This window comes from Ochotona curzoniae, unplaced genomic scaffold, assembly GCF_017591425.1.
Source record: "Ochotona curzoniae isolate NIBS_2020 unplaced genomic scaffold, NIBS_Ocur_1.0 contig_3643, whole genome shotgun sequence".
Lineage (NCBI taxonomy): Eukaryota > Metazoa > Chordata > Mammalia > Lagomorpha > Ochotonidae > Ochotona > Ochotona curzoniae.
This window is the reverse complement of record NW_024465933.1, coordinates 4,188,981-4,212,987: the sequence shown is the minus strand read 5'-3', so window position 1 is coordinate 4,212,987 and position 24,007 is coordinate 4,188,981. Positions and strand designations below refer to the sequence as shown.

The following is a 24,007-nucleotide window of genomic DNA, read 5'->3' as shown; positions in this document are numbered from 1 at the left end:
CTGGTGAACATTGCAGCCCGGCTCACCCCACATTTGGGTGCTGCTGCCTTGACCAGCCCAGGCTATTGTCAGTTCCTTTACCTGTGAGTGATGGCAGGTTCCATAGTGACACCTAGCTCAGTCCATCGCCACCCCCAACTCTTGAGCTAACCAGCAGGACTAATATTTCGACAGAGTTTGGCCCACACATCCCCCACAGAAACTATCCCTGCACATGGTTCTATTGTGTGCTGGTTAGTGTCATGGCCCAGCCTAATGTAACCCGTCCCCTGATCCAACATTCTGTCAGGTACTAAAATCTAGCCCTGCTAGACAAGCCCCCTGCCTTAGGTTCTGCATGGGCTGGTGTGTGGTGGTCAGCTTGTTCGATGATAACAAGTTCTGCACAGGACTCATAGTAGGCTGGTATATCAGTCTGACCCACACAGATCGTCCCAACCACCAGGTATCAGTACCCTTGCTTACCTTTGAGGAAAAGTTACTCTGTCATTGGGAGTAGTTCAGGATTGATTCACAATCCACAAGTACAATGGCCTAAATAAGGACGTACCTAGGCAGCAATTCCACACCTCCAAGGTCCCAGAGCTCACCACTGGGAGGCCAGCAGGCAGAGCCTGGCACCAAATGGCACACTGGCTGCCTGGGCCCAGCTCACCATGTGGTCACAGTGGCTGGAGCCAGGGCCCCAAGCATGGAGTCCGACCAGGCCTGGGACCTCCCAGCAGCCAACAGACTGCTGGAATTTCTACCTAGCAGCCAAGATCACACCCTCCTGGTTCACCCACCATATGGTGTTGGAGGTGGGTGGAGCCTGGCCCACCTTGTTCCCAAGAGATCCCCTCTCAGCATACTCACCAGGAAGGGAGAAGCCTCTTGAGTCCAGGTAGGCCCAGGCCCACCTCACCACGTAATTGCAGTGGCTGGAGCCAGGGTCCCAAGCATGGAGTCTGACCCAGCCCAGGACCTTCCAGCAGCCTGATGGCTGCTGGAAGTTCAAACTTTTTACTTTTAATGAGGAATACTTGTGTTATAATGAGAAACATTTATTAGAATATATGATCTGTAGTTTTTGTGTGCATGTGTTTTTGTTTATAAAACTCCTCAAGTGTGCAATAGAAACGTGAGCAAATAAAAGGTCCTTCACAAGAAAACAAAGTGTTAATAATAAATACTACTCTTAAAAATATAGGAAATATTAAATAGAAGTGACAAGTGTCTAATTTCATTGACAATGAGCAAAATGTAAATTAAAACAATGAAGGAAAGCTGTGAAAGAATAGCAGTATTGAGTATTGGCAAAGCATAAGATGTGTTTTTGCAGCTAAAAATCCCAGCAACCTTTCTCGAGAAGCAGTTTGTGCACATAGACAAGGTGAGGGAGCAGTGGGTGCCTGGGGCAGCAAGGCCTCAGCTGCCATGAGTCCTTCCATTCGAAAGTTATTCTAGAGATTGTCCTGAAGAAATAATTGGTTGGATGTGAACTGACCTTATAAAAGTATAATACACATAATAAGGGTAAATTAAGTACCATTAATGTAGGATTTGTTGACTTATGTTGTAAATCTGTTGACATGACCATAATGCAAGCTATAGTTAATTCTTATCTATTGATGTGACAACATATCCACAATGTACAAAGTTTAAAAAATTGGTGACAAATATTTATGCTTTTATTTAATTTTTTTTTAAATATATGCATAGGCGAAAAAGTCTGAAAGGGTATAGACCTTGATGTAATAGTTCTTTTGGGTAAAAGTAGGGGTTAGACTATGATCATTTTTGGGTTCTGTGTTGTCTATAGTTTTTGTAGTGAACACGTATTATTTTTATAACCTAATATTTATTCTTAAGAAAAAGACCAAATGCATTTTTTCAATTTTATTCTTTGATAATACAACAAAATAATATTTGTTATAATTATAGAAATTAGTACATTATAATGCAATTTTGTCATGATATGATAATGTAGAATATTTAATATTTTAAATATATCTCCTCTAGCTATAGAGTAAATATTAAATTAAATTTAGTAGTAGTACCTTACATTTAATACATAGAAAAATGTAATTTAACAATAAAATTCAACTTTAAGCATTACTTTCATATTTTTATAAATAAATTAATGTTTATGTCACTGAAAAACTATTCAGAAACTGTTTTAGCACACTGTGAAATATCAAAGTTGAAGCCCCAGATTTAACAGAAAAGCAATTATTTTGCTGATGATATTAGATGTTCATACGTTTATCAGCTACCCATAAATATCTGGAAGGCACATGAACTGTGATTTCATGTTTAGTCTTAGAAATGTGACTGTAACAGCCACATGGCTTCATTGGAATCTAAGGTCTTAGCATCACTGACTTCCTTGCAAGTGAAATACTGCTGAGAGGGCAGGAGGTGACGGAGTGTTGGGGACGAGCAGAGGCCAGTCATTTGGCATTAGCACCAATCTAGGGCTTTTACTTAGTGGTAAAAGTTAGTCATCTGTGACTTTGACATCAAGAAGCAAGGACAGTCAGTGTCTTGGTTGTTTGCCTATAGTAGTTTTTCTCTTCAGAATGCATCAGAATCACCTGGATGGCTTGGTAAAGCACCTGTGTTTGGACCCTACTCCCAGAGTTTCTGATTTTGTAAGCCTGGAGTAGGCCCAGTTTCCAGAGTCTGCTGATGTGGGGTCTACCCTTTGAGAACCACTTGCCTAAGGGGGTGCGTGGAATCAGCTGGCTCTCAGTGCTGCTGTATACAGCACAACTGGGACCTGAGGATGTTTTTGCAGCACAAAAATCTGGTGAGTGTTAGTACATTACGTAAATAAAATGCTGCCCATCCTAGTACAGGTGTTGAAACACCTTGGCAGCAGTCGTAGGAGCAGCGGAGGGTGTCAGTCATGGCGCAGTGGGTTCTCTCCTCTGGGGCCAAGTTTCTACTCAAGACACAACTGAGGTTGAAACAGTAGCCTGAATTTAGAGTATCAGCACCACCAACTCCACTTGAGTGTATACGGAAGCATCTTCCAAGCCCTGCCTCAAGATGCTTGACCCCTAACTGCTTAAATAATGCCACTGTCAAGTATCAGTGGATTCTCACGTTTTGGAAATCTTTGTTTTCTTGGTGTCATCCAAACTTTCTGTGTCTTTAAGGAGACACACCAGAGGGCCTGGCTTTCCCCTGGTCCTTGATCTTATTTTTTGAACCCCTACTCAGGTCTGCTGAATTATCTTGATAAAATGTAATTACAATGAAAAAGAGAATAGGGGGAGAGGTAGAGCAACAGATATGTGGGATGCATCACAGAAACAACATGACTTTTTCTGAGGCATTAGATCAGAAAGAGTCTCCTTTTTTCTTGTAGTGTCTGTAATTTAACATGGGTTGATTCTGAATAAAATGCTTAAGTTGTATTAAGTCACTTTGGGAATGTATCCACACACTGAATAGCAAGTTCTAAGACATACAACTACCAATTTATACAGTTTGCACATTCAGGTTTTTATACAGTGGACTCTTTGATTTGTAAGTATATATAACTGTAAAACATTTTTTTGTTTTATAAAGGAAACATTAGAGTGCTAGTTCTTATCCCTTCACACAGGAATAAATTTGTAAAACCAGGAGTAATAAAATATTTAGAGCAAAGAAAAAAATACTCAGAGCCTGATAAATCAATAAAGGGCAATTCAGTCATGGAGTGTTGAGCAACTGTAGTCACTCATAGAAGGAATGCAACAACGTTTACAGGGAAGAAGATGAAGTGTGCATCCAGCAAGTAGTGCTCCTGCTTGTATGAGTGTACTCAAAAAGAGAATTTTAAAAATAGATTAATTTCAGAATATGTTTTAGTACAATTATATTAAGAATCATTAAGGATAAAAATTTTACCTATTTCAAATACAAGTGGGCTATACCAAGTGACCAATTGGATAGCAGAATCTTCAAAAAAAAAAAATACCATTAAAAAATACAATATTTCCAAGGCTATTGTGGTTCCAAATAAGGAACCCCCTTTTGCCCTTGGTCTTGGGTATGTTTGGAAGAGTCCTGGAAGATGCAGGAAGTGCACTTCAGTTCTGCATCCTTTCAAGCCTTGGGGTACCCAGCGAGTCTGGACATCCAGTTTTAATCATGCTGCTATAGTATGCCACATGTACCCATCTCCCTGTCTAAGCAAGGTCTAAAGGCCCAGGAAGACAATGACAGCACGATCTGTGTCTGATACAGCCTCCCCGAATGGCAAAGACTGGAAGAGAAGACAATAAATGTTGGCAATCCAGTGGCTCAAATATCTCAACTTGTCACATCCAAATTTTACGCTGTCACCATTTAGTGTGGTGGATACCTGTAGAATACATGTTCAGGCTCTTTTGTAAAAATGTCTTACTATGCCTTTGGGAATGTTGAAACAGCACAGGTTTAGAGTTCAAGATCACAAAACTAGCCTTGAAAAAAAAATGCTTTGTTTTATGGAGAGACAAATGGAAACTTTGTTCTTCTCAAGCCATGGTAGAACAATATTGTTTGGATAGAGGAAAAATACCTAAACGAATGCCTGGCCTGAGTCATTACATCATTATGTAGGATGAAAAGCAGCAAATCTGTTTTCTTAAGTTCTTCAATGTCTTTTCTTCATGCACACCTGACAGCGACTTATTATTTTTTCTAACTCCCCAGCTTTTACAGTAGATGGAATAGGTTTTCTGAAATAAAAACAAAACAAAACACATCCTCAATTTTTTGCATATCCAGAAGGAATTCTTGCTGGGCTTGATTTGCTTTCCTGGATATTGTAGCCTTTCTAAATTCTGTTATAGGAACCTCCTCCTTTATATCAGAGGTGTATTTCCAACGTGATTATTCTGCTCATGTTCCAGCACTAAGACCTTGATGCTAACTTATAGATCATCTTAGTTTTTCATTAGTTATTTGCTTTTGTTTATTGCATAGGCAGAGAGACAGACATGCAGATGCAGATGAGCCTGTGCGATGATTCACTCCCCAAATGCCCACAGCAACCAAGGCTGCACCAAGGGGTTCAGAATGCCCTCTGGTCTCTGTGGCTGGCTGATGCCAGGGTGAGTACTAGGAGTGCGATTAGAAGTGGAGCCAGGCACTCCATTTTGGGAAAGGGTACCCCAACTCTTCACCCAAATTCCCATTCTCAGGTATTTTTTTTTCCTTGGGGAAACTGCCATCATCTTTTAAATAACAGATATAATCCATAAGTCTTCCAACGCAGCAAATTAATATTAGCATATCATTGGGTGGTCTTCTTGAACAATTTCTTATAAATGTATATATATATTTATACATATCGTAGCATTTTACTACTAACAAAAGTAGTGTGTCATCTTTATTGGTTACTTGTTGATTCAAGAACACCTCTAAACTAGGAGTACCCAGCTGAGGATAACTTCACTGGCATGGAATGACACACAGGAAAGGGAAAACCAATACAGGCCACTTGAAGCAACTCTACTGTTGGGTCGTCAGAGGGAACTTGATCTTGAATAGTTACCTGAACATCCTTTCTGGGTTTAATGAAGCCAACCAGAAACTGTAGGAATTTGAATAGTAGTTGCACGTTCCTCTTCCATGACATTCAATAAATGGATTGGCTCGGAATTCTTCCAAGCAGGAGCCAGGGGATGCCAGTGCTTGTCCAGCACCCTCTGAACCTGCACTTGTGAACTAACACAATAAAAATTAGATGAGTAAAAATTCTGCCCGTGGGTGCTCAAAGTCCAACTCTGGACCTTTTCTTAGGGAGTGGAGGTAATATATGACACCACTTGGTGTCGCATCGTCTTCCCTGGGCCTCACCCTGGGCACAGCCTTATTTCCATCATTCTAGCTGTTGTCACATGAACTCCTGTTGTTACTCATTACCAGTAATTCTTTCTCATTGTATGCTTTTCTCAGTGTATTACTAGTTTTATTTCTCATTGTCCGTCTTCCCCACTAAGATGTAAGCTCCATAAGAGCAGAAACGGTGGATTTCCCTGCATCCTTAGTGCCTAGAAGAGCCACAGCACATCCTTGGTGTTCAATGAATATGTGTGGAGTTAATGATGGAATGAAGAGGGGGATGGATGTGTCATAAATGGTGTCATTCAGGAAATGAGTAATAGCATGTGTCCAGCTCTGAACACTGCACATGGTCAACCACGGACCTGCTCATTCAGTACTGACTTTACAATGCTGTTTTTGGGAATGTCAGTGTGATATAGGTTTTGCAGCAGACAAATCTGGGTTCAAACCCAACTATACCACAGATAGCTAGCTGTAAGACCTTGAGGGGATTATCATTATTATTTGTAAAACTATAGATCATAGAAGCTACCTTTTAGAGATTCCCTAAGGAGTACAGATAATGTAATAAAGGAGCTGATATATTTATAAAACAGGCATTCTTCCATTAGCAGCACACAGCAACTGTTGTGTCCCTAAGGGCTGTGATTAAGAATTTGTGGATAATCTCTTCTTGAGCAATTTACTTTTTCAAAAAAATGTTCATTGTTTAACAAAATTAAAGTTTAAAAAAGACATATTTTCAGGTTTCCAAGCAAATGTTCATGACATTGTGTATCTGCTTTCAGGCAGCGTCAATCTGGGGACTGCATGTCACTCTGTATAAGATTCTATAAATAATCTTTACTATAAATCTTCTTACCATGATGAAAGAAAATCCTTTCCATAGAGAAATCCAGCCTTGAGGGCAGGGAGGAACATCTGTGGTTTGACTGTGCACAGCAATGGCGATCGCAGGACCTTCACAGACTGTGCACCTGAAACATGAAAGGGGCCTATGGTAGCGTTGCCACTTTCTGCACCATGATGTACTGCCTTAGTTTCCAATACAAGCCAATTGACTCACTCAGTCCTGTTGCAAAACCAAGGGATTGCATTTTTACCTACTAATATAAGGCTCGAGGGCCCTGCCCGTAATTGGAGTCATGTCCATTGGCATCGGAGCTGGTGTTGACAGCCAGTATGAATAATCATTTCGAGATGCAAAATTGCAGACCTCATTGATGTCACAGAATAAGAAAGGCATTGTGGTAAATCGTTGCAGGCAGCTGCCAAGAGTTCCTAGTAAAACAGACTGAGTATTACTTTAGTCAATTAAAACCATTTCGAATATCATTACTAGATAGAGGTTAATTAAAACATAACCCATGGCAAAACTGTTGAAAGAAGAAACAAAAGAGTTATTTGCAAAATGTGGTTTTGAAAAGTTTTCCTAATGATAGAAATTAAAAGATCCAGCTGGCAAACAAACCTTCCCCCTTCTACTCTTAGTACTTCCTGTGGCTCTTTCTGTGCAGTCTAGGAGCTGGGGACAGAATCGTTTGGTTGGGACAATGCCTTTGCCTCATAGTATTTCCAGTTATTCACAGGCATATCATAAGTAATAACTAGATGAAGCTATAGAAAAGATGTTATCTTGGCAATTAAAATCAGACAGGCATTTTTAGTGAACTTTATTTTCATGGAACAGGATGATCATGGCTTCCTCCAGTGCTTTACACTCAAAACTAAAATTAGATATTAGGTTAACTTGTTATTTTATTTGCTGCCCTGAGAATGTGCTGAAAGGTAAGTAAAGGTGTTAACCCTAAAGTTCAGAGGGAATTACCTTATATATGAAAATTCACATATGTGCACGTGTAACAAAATGACTAGACACTAAGATAGGGATTATTACCAAGGTCTTGTCCATGGGCTCTCTCATTTCCTTGTACAAAAAGAAGAGAGTAGCCGCTGTAAAGTGGCTCTGTCCCTTCCGGACATGCAGGAACTGCTGTTGTTTGACTGTGTCGAGTGAAGACAAAGCCTCTCATTGTTGTCCCAGGTGCAGGTGGCCCAGCATCTCCAGCCTTTCCCTTCACACCTGGCAATCCTTCTGACCCACGTGGTCCTTGAGAAACACAACATGAATGTCACAACACAAAAACAATCTCAAACTTGTCTTCCAAACTTTGATGCGTTAATTGATTAACCACTTTTTTATGTGTGTGTTGGACCTCCAATACAGAGAGAAATCCAAGAATGATTTATTAAAGATCCAAACAATACAGTATTATTAAATGTTAACCAGTGTATCACACAGTGTCTCCAATCAGAGACATTTACGTATGTATTACCATGGGCTTTTTGATTTTAGATTTTCTCCATAATACTTAACACAATGGCCTGCATCTAACATGGCTTATGCATGTCTTCTATGAACAAATGAATGGACCGACCCACAGTGTATGGAGGAAGAGGGAAAAGAAATCCCCTTAAATGTATACAACTTGAATATCTTTTTAAGGAAGTTCTAAAACATTAATGTATGTTTTTTAGGAAACCTCATATACACGAGAATAGAAAGCACTGTAAGTTGCATCAATCAAGAGACTTTTTTTGATCAATTTGTAAAGCAAATTTGAGTGAAAAAAAAATTTCTTATTGTAATGTAGGTTAGTTTCTTTGTGGTCATTTGTGTTACAAACTATAATTGTGTGATTTTTATGGGTGTGTCTTGTATTTTCTTTGCAGGTGGTTTGGGCTAACCCACATTTGTTCCTTCTAAATACGAACCAGAGTGACCCTCTTCTCTTCCCCATCCTTCTTCTCTCTTCTTCATCAAGTAACTATTATTTATTACATTGGCTTCATCTGTCACCTCCTCAGCCTGATCTGTTTCCACTGCTGCAGCACCCTCACCACCTCCCAACCTGATTTGGGCTGTTCAACTCTTAGAATCCCAGGGAGATGCAGAGAAGGGAGAGACTGTGGCTGGGAAGTCTCAAGGAAGATATTATTATCTGCCAGCCACCATTCCATGGGAGCCAGGCAGTGTTGGAGTTTAGTCCTGATTCAGAAGTCAGCATTTTTCACAAAGATTTGTAGAAGCCCCAATATTTTTATCATTCTGCTCTGAATTATCCTAACTCCTGTATTTTCCACACATTTTGATTTGTTCTTTGAAACTGAAAGGCAGTCTAAGTCCATTATTGCCGTGATCTGAAGAGATAAGGAAGACATGCAGTCTGCCCTTTTCCTCATCCCTACCCCCATCCAGAGGGCTAGATCTGACCCTGAGGAAAAGATGCCTGAGTCTGTAGGAATTGTACAGACAGACAAACCGGGAATTAAGCAATCATACACATGTGTCCTATGCAAGAGTATTTGGCATCTCCAAGAAAGGGACCAAGGCCATCAGTTTGTGCCAATGCAATCTGACTCTTAGATCTTTGTATCATTCTTATGAGGCTTCCATGCATTGGATTGAATAGTAGAGTAGTCAACTTTATTGGTGCAGAAAATATTCCATCCACTCGAGATAGAACTATAGACAGCCAGCAGCCTTGGATAATACTGATTCCTAAGCATACTATTTTTCCCTACAATGCTATATAAGACTAAGTTTAATTTACAAGTTAGGCATGGTAAAAGATTATCAGTAGTAGCTGGTAATAAGCTAGAATAATTCTAACAGTATATTGTTGTTTAATATTATGTGAATGTGATCTCTGTCAAAGTACCTTATCATGCTATCTTTCACCTTCTTCTCAAGAGGGAGAGACGATCCTAAAAGGAGTACCCGTGGCTTCTCTTTGGTGCACTTGAATTGCCTGCAGCACAGCTCTTGTGCTTGTCATCAATAAGTGAAATAAGTGTTACTTGAATACAGAACTATAATATCTGTTCATTTGATACTTCAGATATTACTAAGTGTCTAAGTGGCAGATGTTGTGTGCAGTGTGGATAAGCAAGACAGAGGATGAATCACATTTCAGGAAGGATGGAGCAAGGTGGTGCAATATTTCATAATACTACACAGAATAGCATGCCATTTAAAACGTATGAATTATTTATTTCTGGAATTTTCTACTTGATACTTTTGGACTGTAGCTGACCAATGCTAAGTGAAGTCACAGAAATGGAACTGCATGGCAGGCACTTGGCAAAGTGGTTAGGATGGGCTCGAATCCCACCCCTGCTTCCAGTTCCAGCTTCTAGCTCATGTACACCCGGGGAGGAGGCAGGTGATGTGTCAAGCGATAGGGTCCCTGCAATGAGTTTTATTCCTGGCTCCAGGCTCGGCCCCTTTCCAGCTCTACCACGGGTATTTGCGGGACAAGCCGATGGACAGGAGCTGTCCTTTTGTGTCTGTCTCTGCTTTCTGCTTCTGAAGTTGTAAATTAAAACAGGGAAGAGAAACTACGGACAAAAGTGATTGTTGTAGTTCTCAACATAATTTGTGTCATAGTGCCCTTGCCCTGTGTTCCGCCTCGTAAAACCCAGCCTTGGTCATCAAAATTTTAAAATTGATAGAATTATTGAAAACAATTTTAAGTTTACTACTTTGGAGAAAAGGGACCCTGGCATGTTCTTTGAAATTAAAAATAGGCAATTCAACTCCTTCAAAGTTCCATTTTTTACTTGAAAAGTTCAAAATCACCATGGTCTTAACAGATATGGAAGACATATTCTTCATTCTTAAAGAAAGTTGAGTGCTAGATAATATTGAAATGTGCTTTTCTATGACTATTAGCATCATATATGAATTGTGAAATATTTAAGTCTCTGCATTAGCAATTTTATTATGGTAGATCTGCGGTATATGCTGGGAAGTCAAATTTAGAATTTTTTATTTTAACAAAATCAGCAATCCTAAGAATGGAAGAGTTGAAGATTTAGTTATTTTCTAGAAAAATGTTTTGAAACTTTTTTAGAAGTTAGCTCTTGATCCAGGTATCAAACTGTCACATTTCAAAACACAGTATTCTATTTGAAAGATCCTTTTCCAGGACCTACACATGAATTGTTGAATTGTATTTAAGTATGGCAACTTACAAGATGATTTTTCTAAATAAGAATATTAAGTTGTTCCTTCACATCCAGATAATATTTTTCTAATTTTGGGTTGAGGCACCATTTCTTTAAGTAGTTACTAAATAACAACTGCTAAGTGAGTGGCTCTCCTGAAAGCACTTTATGACTTCTGCTGTTACTGCAGCGAAGCTGTGCCTTTGGCTGACATTCTGGAGTACATACGCCCAGGGAAGAGGTAGGAAGCATGTTCCACTGATTCTCCATCTTCTGACTTCCAAACAAATGCTTGCAGCCTGGTTTTGGCTCTAGTCCCAGCAACACAAAAAAACCTTGAACTCTTGCAGGACACCGACAGAATGGCTGTGACTCTGCACAGCACCCCTTCAGGCTGAACACTGGCAGTATTTGTTTACCTTGCTCTCCCTGGAAACCTTTGCTGCCTTTCTCTCCAGCTGGTCCGGGAATTCCTGGTTTTCCATCCATGCCTGGTCTCCCTTTTGGCCCACAAGGTCCTAGGCAAAAATCAACATTGTGCTGCATTTCACCACAATAGAATGAGAGAGGAGATAGCCGACTATCCTAGTTAGCCTGGGCCAACCAACTGGGGTGGTTGGTCACCCATCTTGTTAACCTCACTCCATTTATATTTTTTTAAATACTCAGGAAGGCATTTGGTGTAGTAGTTAACATGCCACTTGGCATGTATGCCTACATCCCGTATTAGAGCGGCTGACTTTGAATCCTGGTCCCAGGCTTTATTCCACCATCCTGCTAATGTGTGGTTTGAGAAGCAGCAGTGATGGCTCCAGTAGTTGGGTCCAGGCCCACCCATGTGGGAAACGGATTGAGTTCCCAGCTCTTGGTTTTGGTACAGCCAAGCCAGTGATGTTGTGGGCATTTGGGAGATAGGGTGCATTAATAAATAGGGACATCACTCCCTTTCTCCATTCTCTCGCCCCTTCTCTGCCTTTCAAGTAAAACCAATAAAAATTTAGAAATATAAAAGGCATTCAGAATCAATCACAAGTATGTGAAATATAATAATTTTAAAGTAGTACATATCTTAATAAATTTATTATTTTTTATTTCATTTTATGACACAGTTTCATATGTTCTGGGGTTCCCCCAACCTCTCCCCCTACCCTTCCCCCGAAATATAACAATTTAAAATTATGCTTCCACTTTAATGTATGCCCTTCCAGAATTTATTATGCTTAGACATCGACCAAGCTAATAAATAATACCTCTCTAATCTTCCAAGCGACTCACACTTGTTAGAGAATAATAGTTCCAATCAGAAACGTATTATGATCTGGTAAGCGTAAATGGAGGGGTTGGTTCAGTTTCTAAATGCCATCATTTTGAAAAGATTTTGAAATTATTTTCTTGAACACTGAGCTGTACCAAGTGTTAGAGAAGTTTAAGTTCACAGAACTGACGCATGGTAAAATCAATTATTTTACAAACTGTCAGACTTCAAAGATGGACAGTTGTCAAGGGAAATAAAATATAGCATGTTTACGTCAATAAAAACAAAATGTACAATAGACCTTAGAGTGTATTCACTTGAGTTTATATTATATATAACACTTTTTATAGATATCAGAGACTTGCTTGTGAGGGATAAAATAGTTCCATCCCAGCACTGATTGTAAGAAAAGCAGCCACCCTGTAATGTTAAACATTTTCCATGAAGTTGTATCATTTGCATTCAAATCACGTTGCCAGGATCTGGCTCCACCACTTGCTAGTGACCCCAGTCATTGTTGCCAGTAACATACCTGGGCTCCCTGGAGACCCTGGTGGTCCAGGTTCTCCTTGCATCCCTGGTTCTCCACGTGGGCCAGGTGGCCCTGGACTACCTGGAAGGGAGATGATCTGAAGCGTACCAGGGGCTCCGCGGACACCTGTTGAAACAAACATAAGAAGAGGGCTTCATTCATGAATTATTATCCTCTTTGCACAAAGGACATTGGTAGGAAAATATATTTACCGGGTGGTCCTTTTGGCCCACTTGGCCCAGGTGGTCCAGGTGGCCCTGGGAATCCTGGATTACCCTTCTCTCCTGGGGGGAAAAAGGCAACATGATTTCACATGATACAGTGTGTTTCTTAGCTCTTCAGGTTGAAGATAATCTCTAATGATGAAAGAAGTGAGGATTGCTGGCTATGTAACATTGGTTCTGTGACAGTGGCTACAGCTAAATTACATTCACGTGGCTTCTAGTTTTTCATTTGGACTCTATCAGTCCTTTTTAATCACTCTGTAAAAAAATACATCCCCAAAGCAGACATTTAGATGTGCGCCGGTTCTAATCCTGGCGGCCCTGCTTTCCATCCAGCTCACTGCTTGTGGCCTAGGAAAGCAGTTGAGGACAGCCCAAAGCCTCAGGACCCTGCACCCACATGGGAGACCCAGAAAAAGGCTCTAGGCTCCTGGCTTTGGATTGGCTCAGCTCCAGCCATTGAGGCCGCTTGGGGAGTAAATCATCGGATGGAGATCTTCCTCTCTGTCTCTCCTCCTATCTGTATATCCGCCTTTCCAATAAAAATAAATAATTATTTTTAAAAAAAATCAAGACATACAAGGGGTCTTTCACTTCATATGCCTGAATTAAAAAAAAATATTTATTTAGCTATGACATGAACTGGCAGCTATATGGGATGCTGGCATTGCCACGGCAGCTTTATCCACAGTGCTGGCCCTGGAACATATTTTTAAACACTTATTTTAAGAGCATACCCTTTGTGGTCTGAGTGGTATAGAGGCTGAGACACTGGCTATGCAGCATCCCATATCAGAGTGCTTGGGTTGGAGTTCCAGCTCTGCTCGGAGTCCAGCTTCCTGCTTGTGCGTACCCTGGGAGGCAGCAGTCACGCTCAGGTGTTGGGTTCCCGTCCCCCAAAGGAATTGAGTTCCCATTGTGTCCATATGAAGACTGAGCCAGCAGATGGGTGTCTCTCTGCCTACCTGTCTGCTCTCCCCCTGCCACTCAAGTAAGTATGCTTGAGAGTATTCCTTCTAGTTATGTCCAGGTGTTCTGGGCTGGGGTCTTACTTAGTTTCCAAACATTCCATCTTTTTCTCCCAAGACTTGGGGCAGTGATAGCTGGTAGTAATTTTCCACAGGACGCCTCCCAGTCCACCCAGTGTCTAGCGTGTCTCAGACTCACCTGCTTGGGTTCCCTGCCAGCTAGTTTGCTCTTGAGACAACTGAAGAGGCTGGGTGCACTGAATGGGATCTCTTGGAAGCTTGCCTTATCTTTTCTCAAAACTAGAATAAGTCTTCCTTCTTAAACATGTGGTCTTATTCATGTTGAATATGCTTCTTCTTTAGCATCTCTCTGATAATAAGTTTCTGGCCATTGTAAAAACAGTACCAGGGAAACTAACAAGACCAACCAGGGAAATATTTAAAACCTTATTAAAGTAATAGCATACTAGTAGAAAAAAATTGAGAATTATTTTCTGAAACTATTTATGTATAAAAATACTTAAAAACTCAAAATTCTTCAAAACTGTAAGATTTCATAATGCATGAAACATATGCCCTATGAACATATAGATGCCTATACAGTGTACCTGCTGGCCCCTACTAACAATCTGGAGAATGCGCTCTTGGTCCCTCAGAATTTTTAAATTATGAAGGCAGCACATTAGCATATGGTAAACTAAACATCCCAATAACAAAACTGTTCATCCTGTTATAATTCCCGTCTTCCATCCCAACATGTAAGTGTCATACTCTTAAACATAGCCACTTTTCAACTGTTTCTGTCTTTAGGTTTTCTGCAAGCTTCTACCTTCAGGTGGTGGGTGTTGATTTTAAAGCCTGCTGGGGCTGGGCTCCTTCCTCACTCATGTTGAGGTCCTGTTTCCTGCTTGCACTCTAACTCTGTGGTGACCACAGGGGCTCAGTCATCATTTGTGCATCCTCAGCTATGGATTCCTAGTTATCATAGCTGCAGGAAAGGGACCGTACCTCTCATTCCTGGGAATCCACTGAATCCGGGATCACCTCTGAGCCCTGGAAGACCTGGGGCACCTGGCGCTCCCTGGAACAAAAATGAAAAGGGAAAGGGCCACAAGCAAATTTTTTAAAGTGTAGTAGTCATGGCAACGTTTTGAAAGCAAAAAGGGTATTATGTTGGATGGAAATGAACTGGAGTTGAGAGACATAACGTTCGCTTTGTAACACAGTGTTTCACCTCTCTCTAACCTCTCTGGCTGTCCACACCTTTCCTCAAGTCTGTTACTAAAATAAGATAACAAAATAAAACCTGTGCTTGAACTCAAGAGAGGGCTTGCTTGCTGCTATCCATATATGCTATCTTTGTGTTGAGTAAAGTGAGATATTCTTTGTCTTAAATGAAGCCACCTAAAACTGGAGGAACAAAAGACACCAGACTGCCAAAGTGATGCTTCTCATTGAGGTTTTTGATGCTTTTCTCTTAATACTCATTTTATTTATTTGAAAGGCAGAGTTACAGACAGAGAAGAAGAGACATGGAGAGATTAGATTTGTGATCCTACACAGATAGTGGAGCCCTGGTTGAGTCATCACACCTAAGCACCAGTCTAAGCTGGCAAACACGTGAATCATCCTGGTAAGGGTGGCAGGGATGGGCATGCAGAGGGACTGTCAGCAGAGAGGTTTCGGCAAGGAAGCAAGGATCTGAGTGAGGCAGAGGCGCTCTCTTCTTTGAGGGTCATACCAGTTGCTCTCATGACCCTGGGATACTCCAGCACGCCCACAGGGAGAGGGCACAAACCAGCGCTTCTGGAAAGCTTCTGCCTTTCAGTAGGCAGGTGAGAGCTACCTTCACACAGTCCATTTGCATTGAGACCCAACAGTATTACTTGGAAACCATATAGTGAAGTTTGTGAAAAGTGCCGAGAACAAAACTGTATGTTGAGCCAGCTGCTTTTAGAGCAAGAAGAGCAAGAAAGGAACTGTCTTATTGCTTGGAAAATGCGGAATGAGGTGCAAGAGGGGAGAAGCAGCAGAGTCGCAAGCTTCCGAGGTCTGGTGGTTCTGCTGAGGCACAGGTAGCTGGCAGGGAGGGCCTGGTGCCAGCTCCAGCCCTCGGTGGGAGAGAGGTGTCCCGTGCAAGGAAAGCCAGCTTGTGCAGTTTACAAGACTTATCTTCCAAGTGCAGATGTTAAAGGCCTTTTTAATCTTCAAGGATGAACGTGAAATCCCATTTCTCAGCTTGACTTTTTAAGCCGGGAGTCCTTGCAAGGATCTTAGATGTGATCCTAGGACTGTTGGCAACTTGCAGAGAACCAAGGAAGACACAGGACATCTATACACTAGAGATAAGGAGCATTGTTTTTTAAAGATAAGGTTAATTGTAGAAACCAAATACCAGGAGAGCTGAAGAGAGCATGCGTGATTCCTGAGAAGACATGCCAGAGGACCCCACTGCCTGTCACTGCTGAGCCTGGCCGAGGAGGAAGTGTTAAGTTATAGCACAGGTACAACTTCCTGTGACTCACTGAAGCACAGGTGTTTCTACTGTGTCATTGTTGCTGCTGCACTAGGTGACCGAGATGGGCAGATTAAACAAGCAGCTTATGAAGGGATTAAGTCCAGCCTGGACAGTGATCGGTGGGCACCAGCAGCTGTTTGTAAATGTTTCCGAACCAAGAACGTCTTGTGTCTTATGTAGAAAACCTTCCTAGTTTGCACTAAGCCTTTCAGCCTCCTCACCTTGTAGCCTCATTCCCACCTCCAGCTGTAGAGATGCATGCTGAGCATGCACTGTCCTTCCCATACGCCTCTTCAGCTTTTTGATCTGAAAACTCTTTTGCTGCTGGCTCATACTTCAGCTATTTTTCTGACTAATGCCTTTGTATCTTATGTGACTCAGGCCAGGGACCCCCTCTTCTAGGAGAAACCCTTCCTGAGCGCCGTATGTATGTCCGCAGACAAGGGAGTGTCCTTTCCTAGCCCTCTGCCATTCCTTTGAGCACACAGTGTGGAACTGCTGTCACTGTAGTGTAGGCTTCCTTAGGCAAATCACTGGGCTCTTACTTTGGAAAGCACTCAGCTCTGGGTAGACACTCAGTAATAACTGCTGAGTCACTCTCATCTTCTCAGCACCTGGTCGCAGCATGTGAGGTAAGCACAGCAAATGGCTTATCAAATAGGCTGTGAAGGGAAAGCTAGGCATGGTGTCTGCAGTGGTCTGATTGGGAGCATGGAATTCCCTGGAAAGTTCTGCGCTTATGACACGAATTAACAAATGCACCAACAAAGAGCTGGACAAGAAATAATGGAGAAAACTTTGTAGCAGCTCCTGAGGACAAAGCACGTGGCCTTGAAGATGCACTGAACAGCCCAAGTGGAACTGCAGGCTGGGTTCCTAAGGTAGGGTCGCACAGGATGGTGAGATGGCCCCTCTGTAAGTCACTCAGTGCAAGGCTGAGGGTTCAGTTGTGCTCATCCTTTGGGCTGCATTTTAAAGGGAGTGATTGGCAAACTAGGATGTATTCAGAATGGATGCACAATGGATGAGTGGTTAAACTGATTTCTCAAAAGCCAGGTGATCTGTTAAGAAAATAACTTGACAGCTGTTTACAAATCTTGGAAGGTATGCGGTGGGGATTAAGTTAGAGGCCAAAATGTTTGCAATTCTTAAGATTCTTTGATTTCGTAAACTTCCTAGACTCTGTCTTCTGGATGCACAGTGAACAGTTGCATCACAAATGAAAACCTATTTCTGCCATACACCCGACCCTGGCAATTGATGTACCACAATAGACTAATACTCCATGTTAATAAGTCAATTGGAATAATGCTGACAACATATAACATGCAACTGCAAATATTATCTATGACAATAATAGAATATATATCAAAATATATAATACCAACTATATATACAATTGCATGTATAAATGCATACTTACATATGTATTTAACATAATCCAAAAATTACTATTTCATATGATTGTAATTATAATTACTATGTTGGTTAATACATTTATAAAATATTAATAGATGTCAAATTAATAACAAATCAAGGTAATTTTCCACACTCACTGGATGACCTGGTGGTCCCATCTCTCCTATAGTTCCTGGTGGACCTTTTGGACCAGGGTGTCCCATGAATCCTTTATCTCCTTTTATGCCTGCGACTGGACTCCCTGGAGGTCCCGGGGGACCAGGTTCACCTGGATTCACAAAGCAGGCAGTCTTGTCAGTAAGGGAGCCTGGGGGTTTCTATCAGCAATTCACACAAGCCATTGACAAACCCTGTGCCTTAGCCGAGTGTGCCGGGTGATAGGGCTGTGGGAAAGGTGATAATACCAGGGAAGCTCTGCGAGCAGCAGGAACTGCTCCTCCCTGATAAAGGCCTTGGCCTGCGCACCGGACTTGACACATGGTAGAAGAGCAACAAATACAGGATGCTCTCTTGTAGGAGCACTCAGTAGCTACTATTTTTTCTTTAAGATTTATTTAATTTTTTTAAAAAAAAATTTCACAGGAAAGGCAGATTTACAGAGAGAGAGAGAGAGAGAGAGAGAGAGAGAGAGAGAGAGAGAGGAGAATTTTCCATCTGCTGCTTCACTCTCCACATGGATGCATTGGCCAGAGCTGAGCTGATCTGATGAAGCCAGCAGCCAGGGCTTCTTCTGGGTCTCCCATGTGGGTGCAGGATCCTAAGATTCGGGCCACCCTCTACTGCTTTCCCAGGCTACAAGCAGGGAGCTGGATGGGAAGTGGAGATGTTGGGACACAAACCAGTGTCCATATGTGATCCCAGTGTATGCAAGGTGAGGATTTTAGCTACTGAGCCATTGTGTCAGGCCCAGTATCTACTCATTTTTCAAACTGACCACTCTATCAACTCAGCAACAGTTGACCTGCGCCCCACACAAGGATAAATGGGTATGGGAAGAACAGAGAAGGCCATTGAAAGGAAAAGAAGCAATGAATTCACACAGGGAGAGGATGGGAAATTGGGGGGAGGAGGCAGAGGTCAGACATTGTTTTCACTTTTTAGTTTTGTGTTAAGTAAACACTCTTCTACCTGGCTTTCCCCTTGAGCCGGGTGGGCCTCTGTTTCCTTTTTGGCCGGGCTTGATTGCTCCAGGTGGGCCTGGTGGCCCTGGCAGTCCTGCTGCACCTGTGGGTCCTCGAGGCCCAGCATCTCCCATGGACCCTTTCCTGCCAGGCCGGCCAGGCAGGCCAGGGGCTCCCCTGTATCCTTTGGCTCCTGCAAAAGAGAAAGCCCAATTTCAAGAAATTTCCCTTTAGTTTAATCATGTAGAGAGCTTCATCCCCCCCTCCCCCTTGTTTGCAAAGAGGCTGGTAAATGAAATCTAGGTCTACAAGAATTGAATTCAGACTCAGCTGAAACTCCAACTAGCCTTTTGATCTTGGAAGAATCACTTTACCACTATCCATCTTGGTAGTCTTATTTTCAAAATCAAGGCAATAGCTGTCCTAGTTCAGTTCTTAAAATGTCTTATGAAATAATGAGCCTGCTAATGAAAAACTCCAAAGTGTTATAAACTCTACAATGTTACATAAGTGCAAGCCACAAACATTGCTATCCCATTAATTTTGATTTTAATGATATCATTTAGTTCACCCACAGCTCAGTGGTACACAAAAGTTAAAGTTGGTGGCATAGCTTTGCACATTTGAAGTACTATCCAACTAAACGTAGCTAAAAGAGCAACAAATTTGCCACCTTACCCTGTCCTTGGAGCAGATGTCTCCCATGATGCACCATTAAGTCTGGGGAGACACTCCTGGGGTAGGAGGGTTTAGATTTGCAAAAGTGCACTCCAAAGAGGCCACAGCTTAATACTAACAATTTTCTCTTTAGAAATCTTCAGGAATGGTTTGATATTCATGAGCGAAAAAATGTTCTGTGAATTAAGGACATCTGTTCCTCCTTCCCCTTTCTCTGTGTTATTCTAAAAACAGCAAATGGCAAGGGTAATGGTGAGGCAGGTGCTTCAGGGGACCAACTCGTGACATCAAGTGGTAGAGACTTATAAGGATGAGAAAAATAAGATGGGTGAACACTGGATCTCTCTCCCTGCGTCTTTCCACACTGCATGTATCTGCTCTTTGATGGGTGTGTTGAGGTGACCACCTCAGTTCATGTCATGTTCTGGAGTCTCATCTTTGAGTAGCAGTGGTCAGGAGTTCCACGTGGCCTTGGGTGACACATTCCATGTTGATGAACATGATTGTTCTGTGATCAGTTGATTCTTAGGGAGTGGGAGAACTTCTCGTGATAAGGGTCCATACTTTTTAATTCTCAAAAACTCTTTTCTATGTATGTTATCCTAGAGGGACTGAGTCATGTCAGTTTTTACCTACATATTTAGGCTACTGGTTATTTTTTTTTTTTCTTTAAACCATAGGTACAACATTTTTGTATCAAACTTGATTTCCAAATAGAGCTACTTAGTTCCTATGTCATTAGATTAAATGGTGAGCTTAGCCAAGTATTTTGAGCCAACAGAGTTTCTCCCTTTGAACATAATTCCAAAGCTAGACAATGAAATACAAAAAGGCTTATGTGAGAGAGAGGGACCTGGGAGACACTGAGTTCCACCAGAAGGATTTGCGAATCATCAAAAAATGAACGGAAAATGCCCATCTATTTTTATTCTCTAAGTCTTAGGGAAGATACATCCCCTTGCCACATCAGTTTCCCAGTGGCATCAGGGTGTTCTTTGCTGGTCTCTTCCCGTCAGCAGCAATAACCAGAAGCTTATATTGCATTGAGATATCTTTGTGTAGAATGCACTCCTCCCCGGAGGATCCACAACCGAGAGGGTACAGTAAAAGGCACATTTCTCCTGGCAGGCTTTTCAACAAAATGGAAAAGAGTTGAAGATATTGTTCATCTTGCAAAATACTGGTATGAGAAATCCAGATCTGCTGTCTGCCCATCAACAAAACACTCAAGTATAACAAATAACGTGTTTTGTGAATTGCTGTGTGGGAGAGGTTAAGTTACTGGATCACATTCAAGACAATAGCGTAGACCACAAGCTGATTCTGGGAAGGAACTGAGAACTGTGATGGGTAAGGACTGGTGTCAGTATTTCTCAGAGAAGCAGGGAGAGGTGCTCATCGAGAATCTCCCAAATCCACCTGCTTCCTTAGACATGGTATGCTTATGCCAACAACCCCTATGCAAATGTGAGACTTAGTTTTTGAAACTTTTATAGAATGGAATCCCAAAACTGGGTCATAGTTTCCAGTTAGTTTGCTTTGTTATGATTATAATAATTCAATATTTTAAAGTAAATACTAGGATTATAAACATTATCATTGGGACTTCTTTAATTCACTTAGTTGTGTTTATGTTACTTATTGAGCGTGTTAAACTGGGTTTTGTTCTTGGAAATCTGTGTGACTGACTCATGGAAGAAAAATCTGCTTACCTTGAACACCAGGTTGCCCTCTGGGGCCTGGATGGACCCCCAGCAAACCTGAACAAGAAAATTTGGCATATTAATATTGGGTCAATTCGATATTGTATGTGTCACATGTAATCACACATCAGGCCCATGGGAACAATAGTCAGTTCCAGCTGAGAAGAATTTCTAGAGCAGTAAGCCATTAGAATGTCATTAATAACTATATCCCCAAAACGTCAGTGGATCAGAGAGCGTGAGTGGGTGGTACCTGTCTCTCCTTTCTCTCCAGGTGGACCAGGAATTCCATCACGGCCCTGGTTGCCTCTCATTCCCACTGGCCCAGGAGATCCAGGGAATCCTGGAAGGCCTAAACAAGCAAAACCCCAAGTGAAAACCATAGCATTCGGAAAGAAAACTCATTTCATTTCAGTGGCATCTCATTAGAGGTGCTGATCTTTCAGAACTTGGCTTGTGCGCGGCTAAGTTTACAGTGAGAACCATACACAGATGAATATGATCCCGAGGGTTCTCTGGCACATTAGGTTAGCAGATATTTTGATCAGACGGGTAGAAACATGTAAACCAGCTTTTTTTTCCTTTTTGTTTGATCCCTGAGTCACTGGGAACTAATGTATACGCAGCAGTTGAATATACAGGCACTCCAACCCAAAAGAAAGTATTCCTTGTCATGCAGAGGAGTAAGAACAAATGCAAAAATGCAACCTGGAGGGCCTTTTACTCCTGGATGTCCAGGGAAGCCTTTGATGCCTTTAAGCCCCATATCACCATCAGGACCCGGATTTCCTAGAAATGAAGAGAGAAGCTAAGGAAAAAGGACACCAAAAAATGAATGATTACAGCAGTGGCTGGAATGGTTGCTCCAGTGTACCTGTGCTAAGCCAGCCTTATGAAGCCCTCTACCCCAGGCTGGAGGGCAGCCTGTTCTGGCTGCTTTACCTCCAAGCAACTGCATGCATATGTCCAACTGTTTCAGAGGTTTGTGTACACCACCTACATGGCCTAATGTGTTACTGGGGCGTATCTGCAAAAGTAATTGTGCCTTTTGATGTTTGAGTAGAATATCTAGATATTGTCTTTCAAGACGTAAAAGCTGTAATCCAATAGCTTGGCACTTTTTTAAAGGATTTATTTTATTTTTTTTAATTGGAAAGTCAGATATACAGAGAAGAGGAAAGACAGAGAGGAAGATCGTCTGTCTGTTGATCCACTCCCCAAGTTGCAACAACAGCCTGAGCTGCATTGATCTGAAGCCAGGAGCCTCCTCTGAGACTCTCACGTGAGTCCTGTGGCTTTGGGTTTTCCTCTGCTGCTTTCTCAGGCAACAGGCAGGGAGCTGGATGGGAAGCAGGGCCACTGGGATTGGAATTGGCACCCATATGGGGTTCTGGTGCTTGCAAGGCGAGAACTTTCACTGCTAGGCTGCCCTGCACCGGGCCCTTGGCACATGTTTTTAACAAAACAAAAATAAGCCCGATTTATAGCCTAAAAATGATAGTCATTGGAAACCTGCCAGAAATAGATTCCTAACAACAGTGTTACAAATTGGATTGCACAGCTCCCAGAAGGTCCCTAGGTGCTTAGAATGGCATTTTGGAATTAGGATAAAAAGGTCATTAAGATGAGGTACGCAGTTAAAATGAAGGAGCCAATCCAATAGGACTGATATCTGAGAGTGGGGCCAAGCACATGGAGGGAAGATAAAGGAGAGCCCAGCCACCTGTTAGGTGGGGAGAGAGCTTTCAGAAATCACTTGCTCTGCCAAGCCCTGATCTCGGACCTCCAGCAAACAGAACTGCGAGGAAATAAACTGTTGCTTAAGCCACCCCGTCCCTGGTAGTTATCATGACCTCAGTAAATTAATACACGGGGTGTCAGTGGACTAACATTCCACGCCTCTGGGCTGAATTTATTGGGGCAGCACTTGCGCAGGAGTTTTGCTAAGGGGAGCTGGATTTTAGACTTCAGTCCACAAATTAGGCTTATCCTAATATACTCATGATTTCTCAATGTCTTGATTGGAAGCTTACAGTTGAATAATAATAATAATAAAAAAAAACCCCATAGCACAAAGGCAGAAATCACTTTCTGTTTTCTAAGCTGATTCCAGAAAGTGAGGGTCGTGGTGTACCTGACACTCAGCACTCACAGAATTGTCCAGCTGACGCTCACCTGGGGGGCCAGCACCTCCAGGGCTTCCAGGGGCTCCCGCAGCTCCAGCAGGTCCCAAATGTCCGGGCGGGCCAGGTGGCCCTCTTTCTCCTTTCTTCCCCAGGTCACCTGGTGGTCCTGGATCCCCCTTAAAGTCAGTCAAACACCTTTAAAATTCTCATATAAGCAAGACATGTGATTAGAATTAAGTATAAACTTTACACGTTCATTCATCAGTCCCTATTTAGATCTGCTATGTGCCCGTACCATGACAGGTGCTTGGAACAAATGGGCCACAAGTACAAAAATGAAGATGCGGCTCTCTTTCTAAAAACAGCTTTTTACAAACTTTCAAGGCAAGAGCAGCAGAACATTAAGCCAAGCAAGGTGTCTTTCTTAGCATGGACCACGTGACTGTACAGCAAACAGCCTCCCCCCACTGGAATGTAATGGGAACTGTGTGCTCATGACTGACACACTCAGAGCCTCGAAACCAGGAGGGAGGCAGAGTGAAGAATGACTCAAACATGGAACTGCAAACAGTGATGGATAGACCGAAGGTTTCCTGCAGATGCTGTGTATACAGATGTCAACCATAGGATTGAAATTTCTCTCAA

General features: G+C 42.1%; 1 protein-coding gene across 1 annotated transcript in view; it reads right to left on the bottom strand.

Annotated features, from left to right (window-relative positions):
* Nucleotides 1-2,314: 2,314 nt before the first annotated feature.
* Nucleotides 2,315-24,007, bottom strand: part of COL4A3 (collagen type IV alpha 3 chain) — a 114,636-nt gene continuing 92,943 nt past the window's right edge. Inside the window, exons 38-52 of the mRNA XM_040982776.1 lie at nt 23,412-23,538; nt 21,945-22,025; nt 21,490-21,588; nt 21,246-21,293; nt 18,863-19,048; nt 17,872-18,002; nt 14,806-14,878; nt 12,818-12,889; nt 12,606-12,731; nt 11,238-11,336; nt 7,706-7,918; nt 6,912-7,089; nt 6,671-6,785; nt 5,516-5,688; nt 2,315-4,697 (exon numbers count right to left, since the gene is read on the bottom strand). Coding sequence (XP_040838710.1) covers nt 4,613-4,697; nt 5,516-5,688; nt 6,671-6,785; nt 6,912-7,089; nt 7,706-7,918; nt 11,238-11,336; nt 12,606-12,731; nt 12,818-12,889; nt 14,806-14,878; nt 17,872-18,002; nt 18,863-19,048; nt 21,246-21,293; nt 21,490-21,588; nt 21,945-22,025; nt 23,412-23,538 — 1,806 coding nt within the window. The 3' untranslated portion in view covers nt 2,315-4,612. The remainder of the gene's footprint in view (nt 4,698-5,515; nt 5,689-6,670; nt 6,786-6,911; nt 7,090-7,705; nt 7,919-11,237; nt 11,337-12,605; nt 12,732-12,817; nt 12,890-14,805; nt 14,879-17,871; nt 18,003-18,862; nt 19,049-21,245; nt 21,294-21,489; nt 21,589-21,944; nt 22,026-23,411; nt 23,539-24,007) is intronic.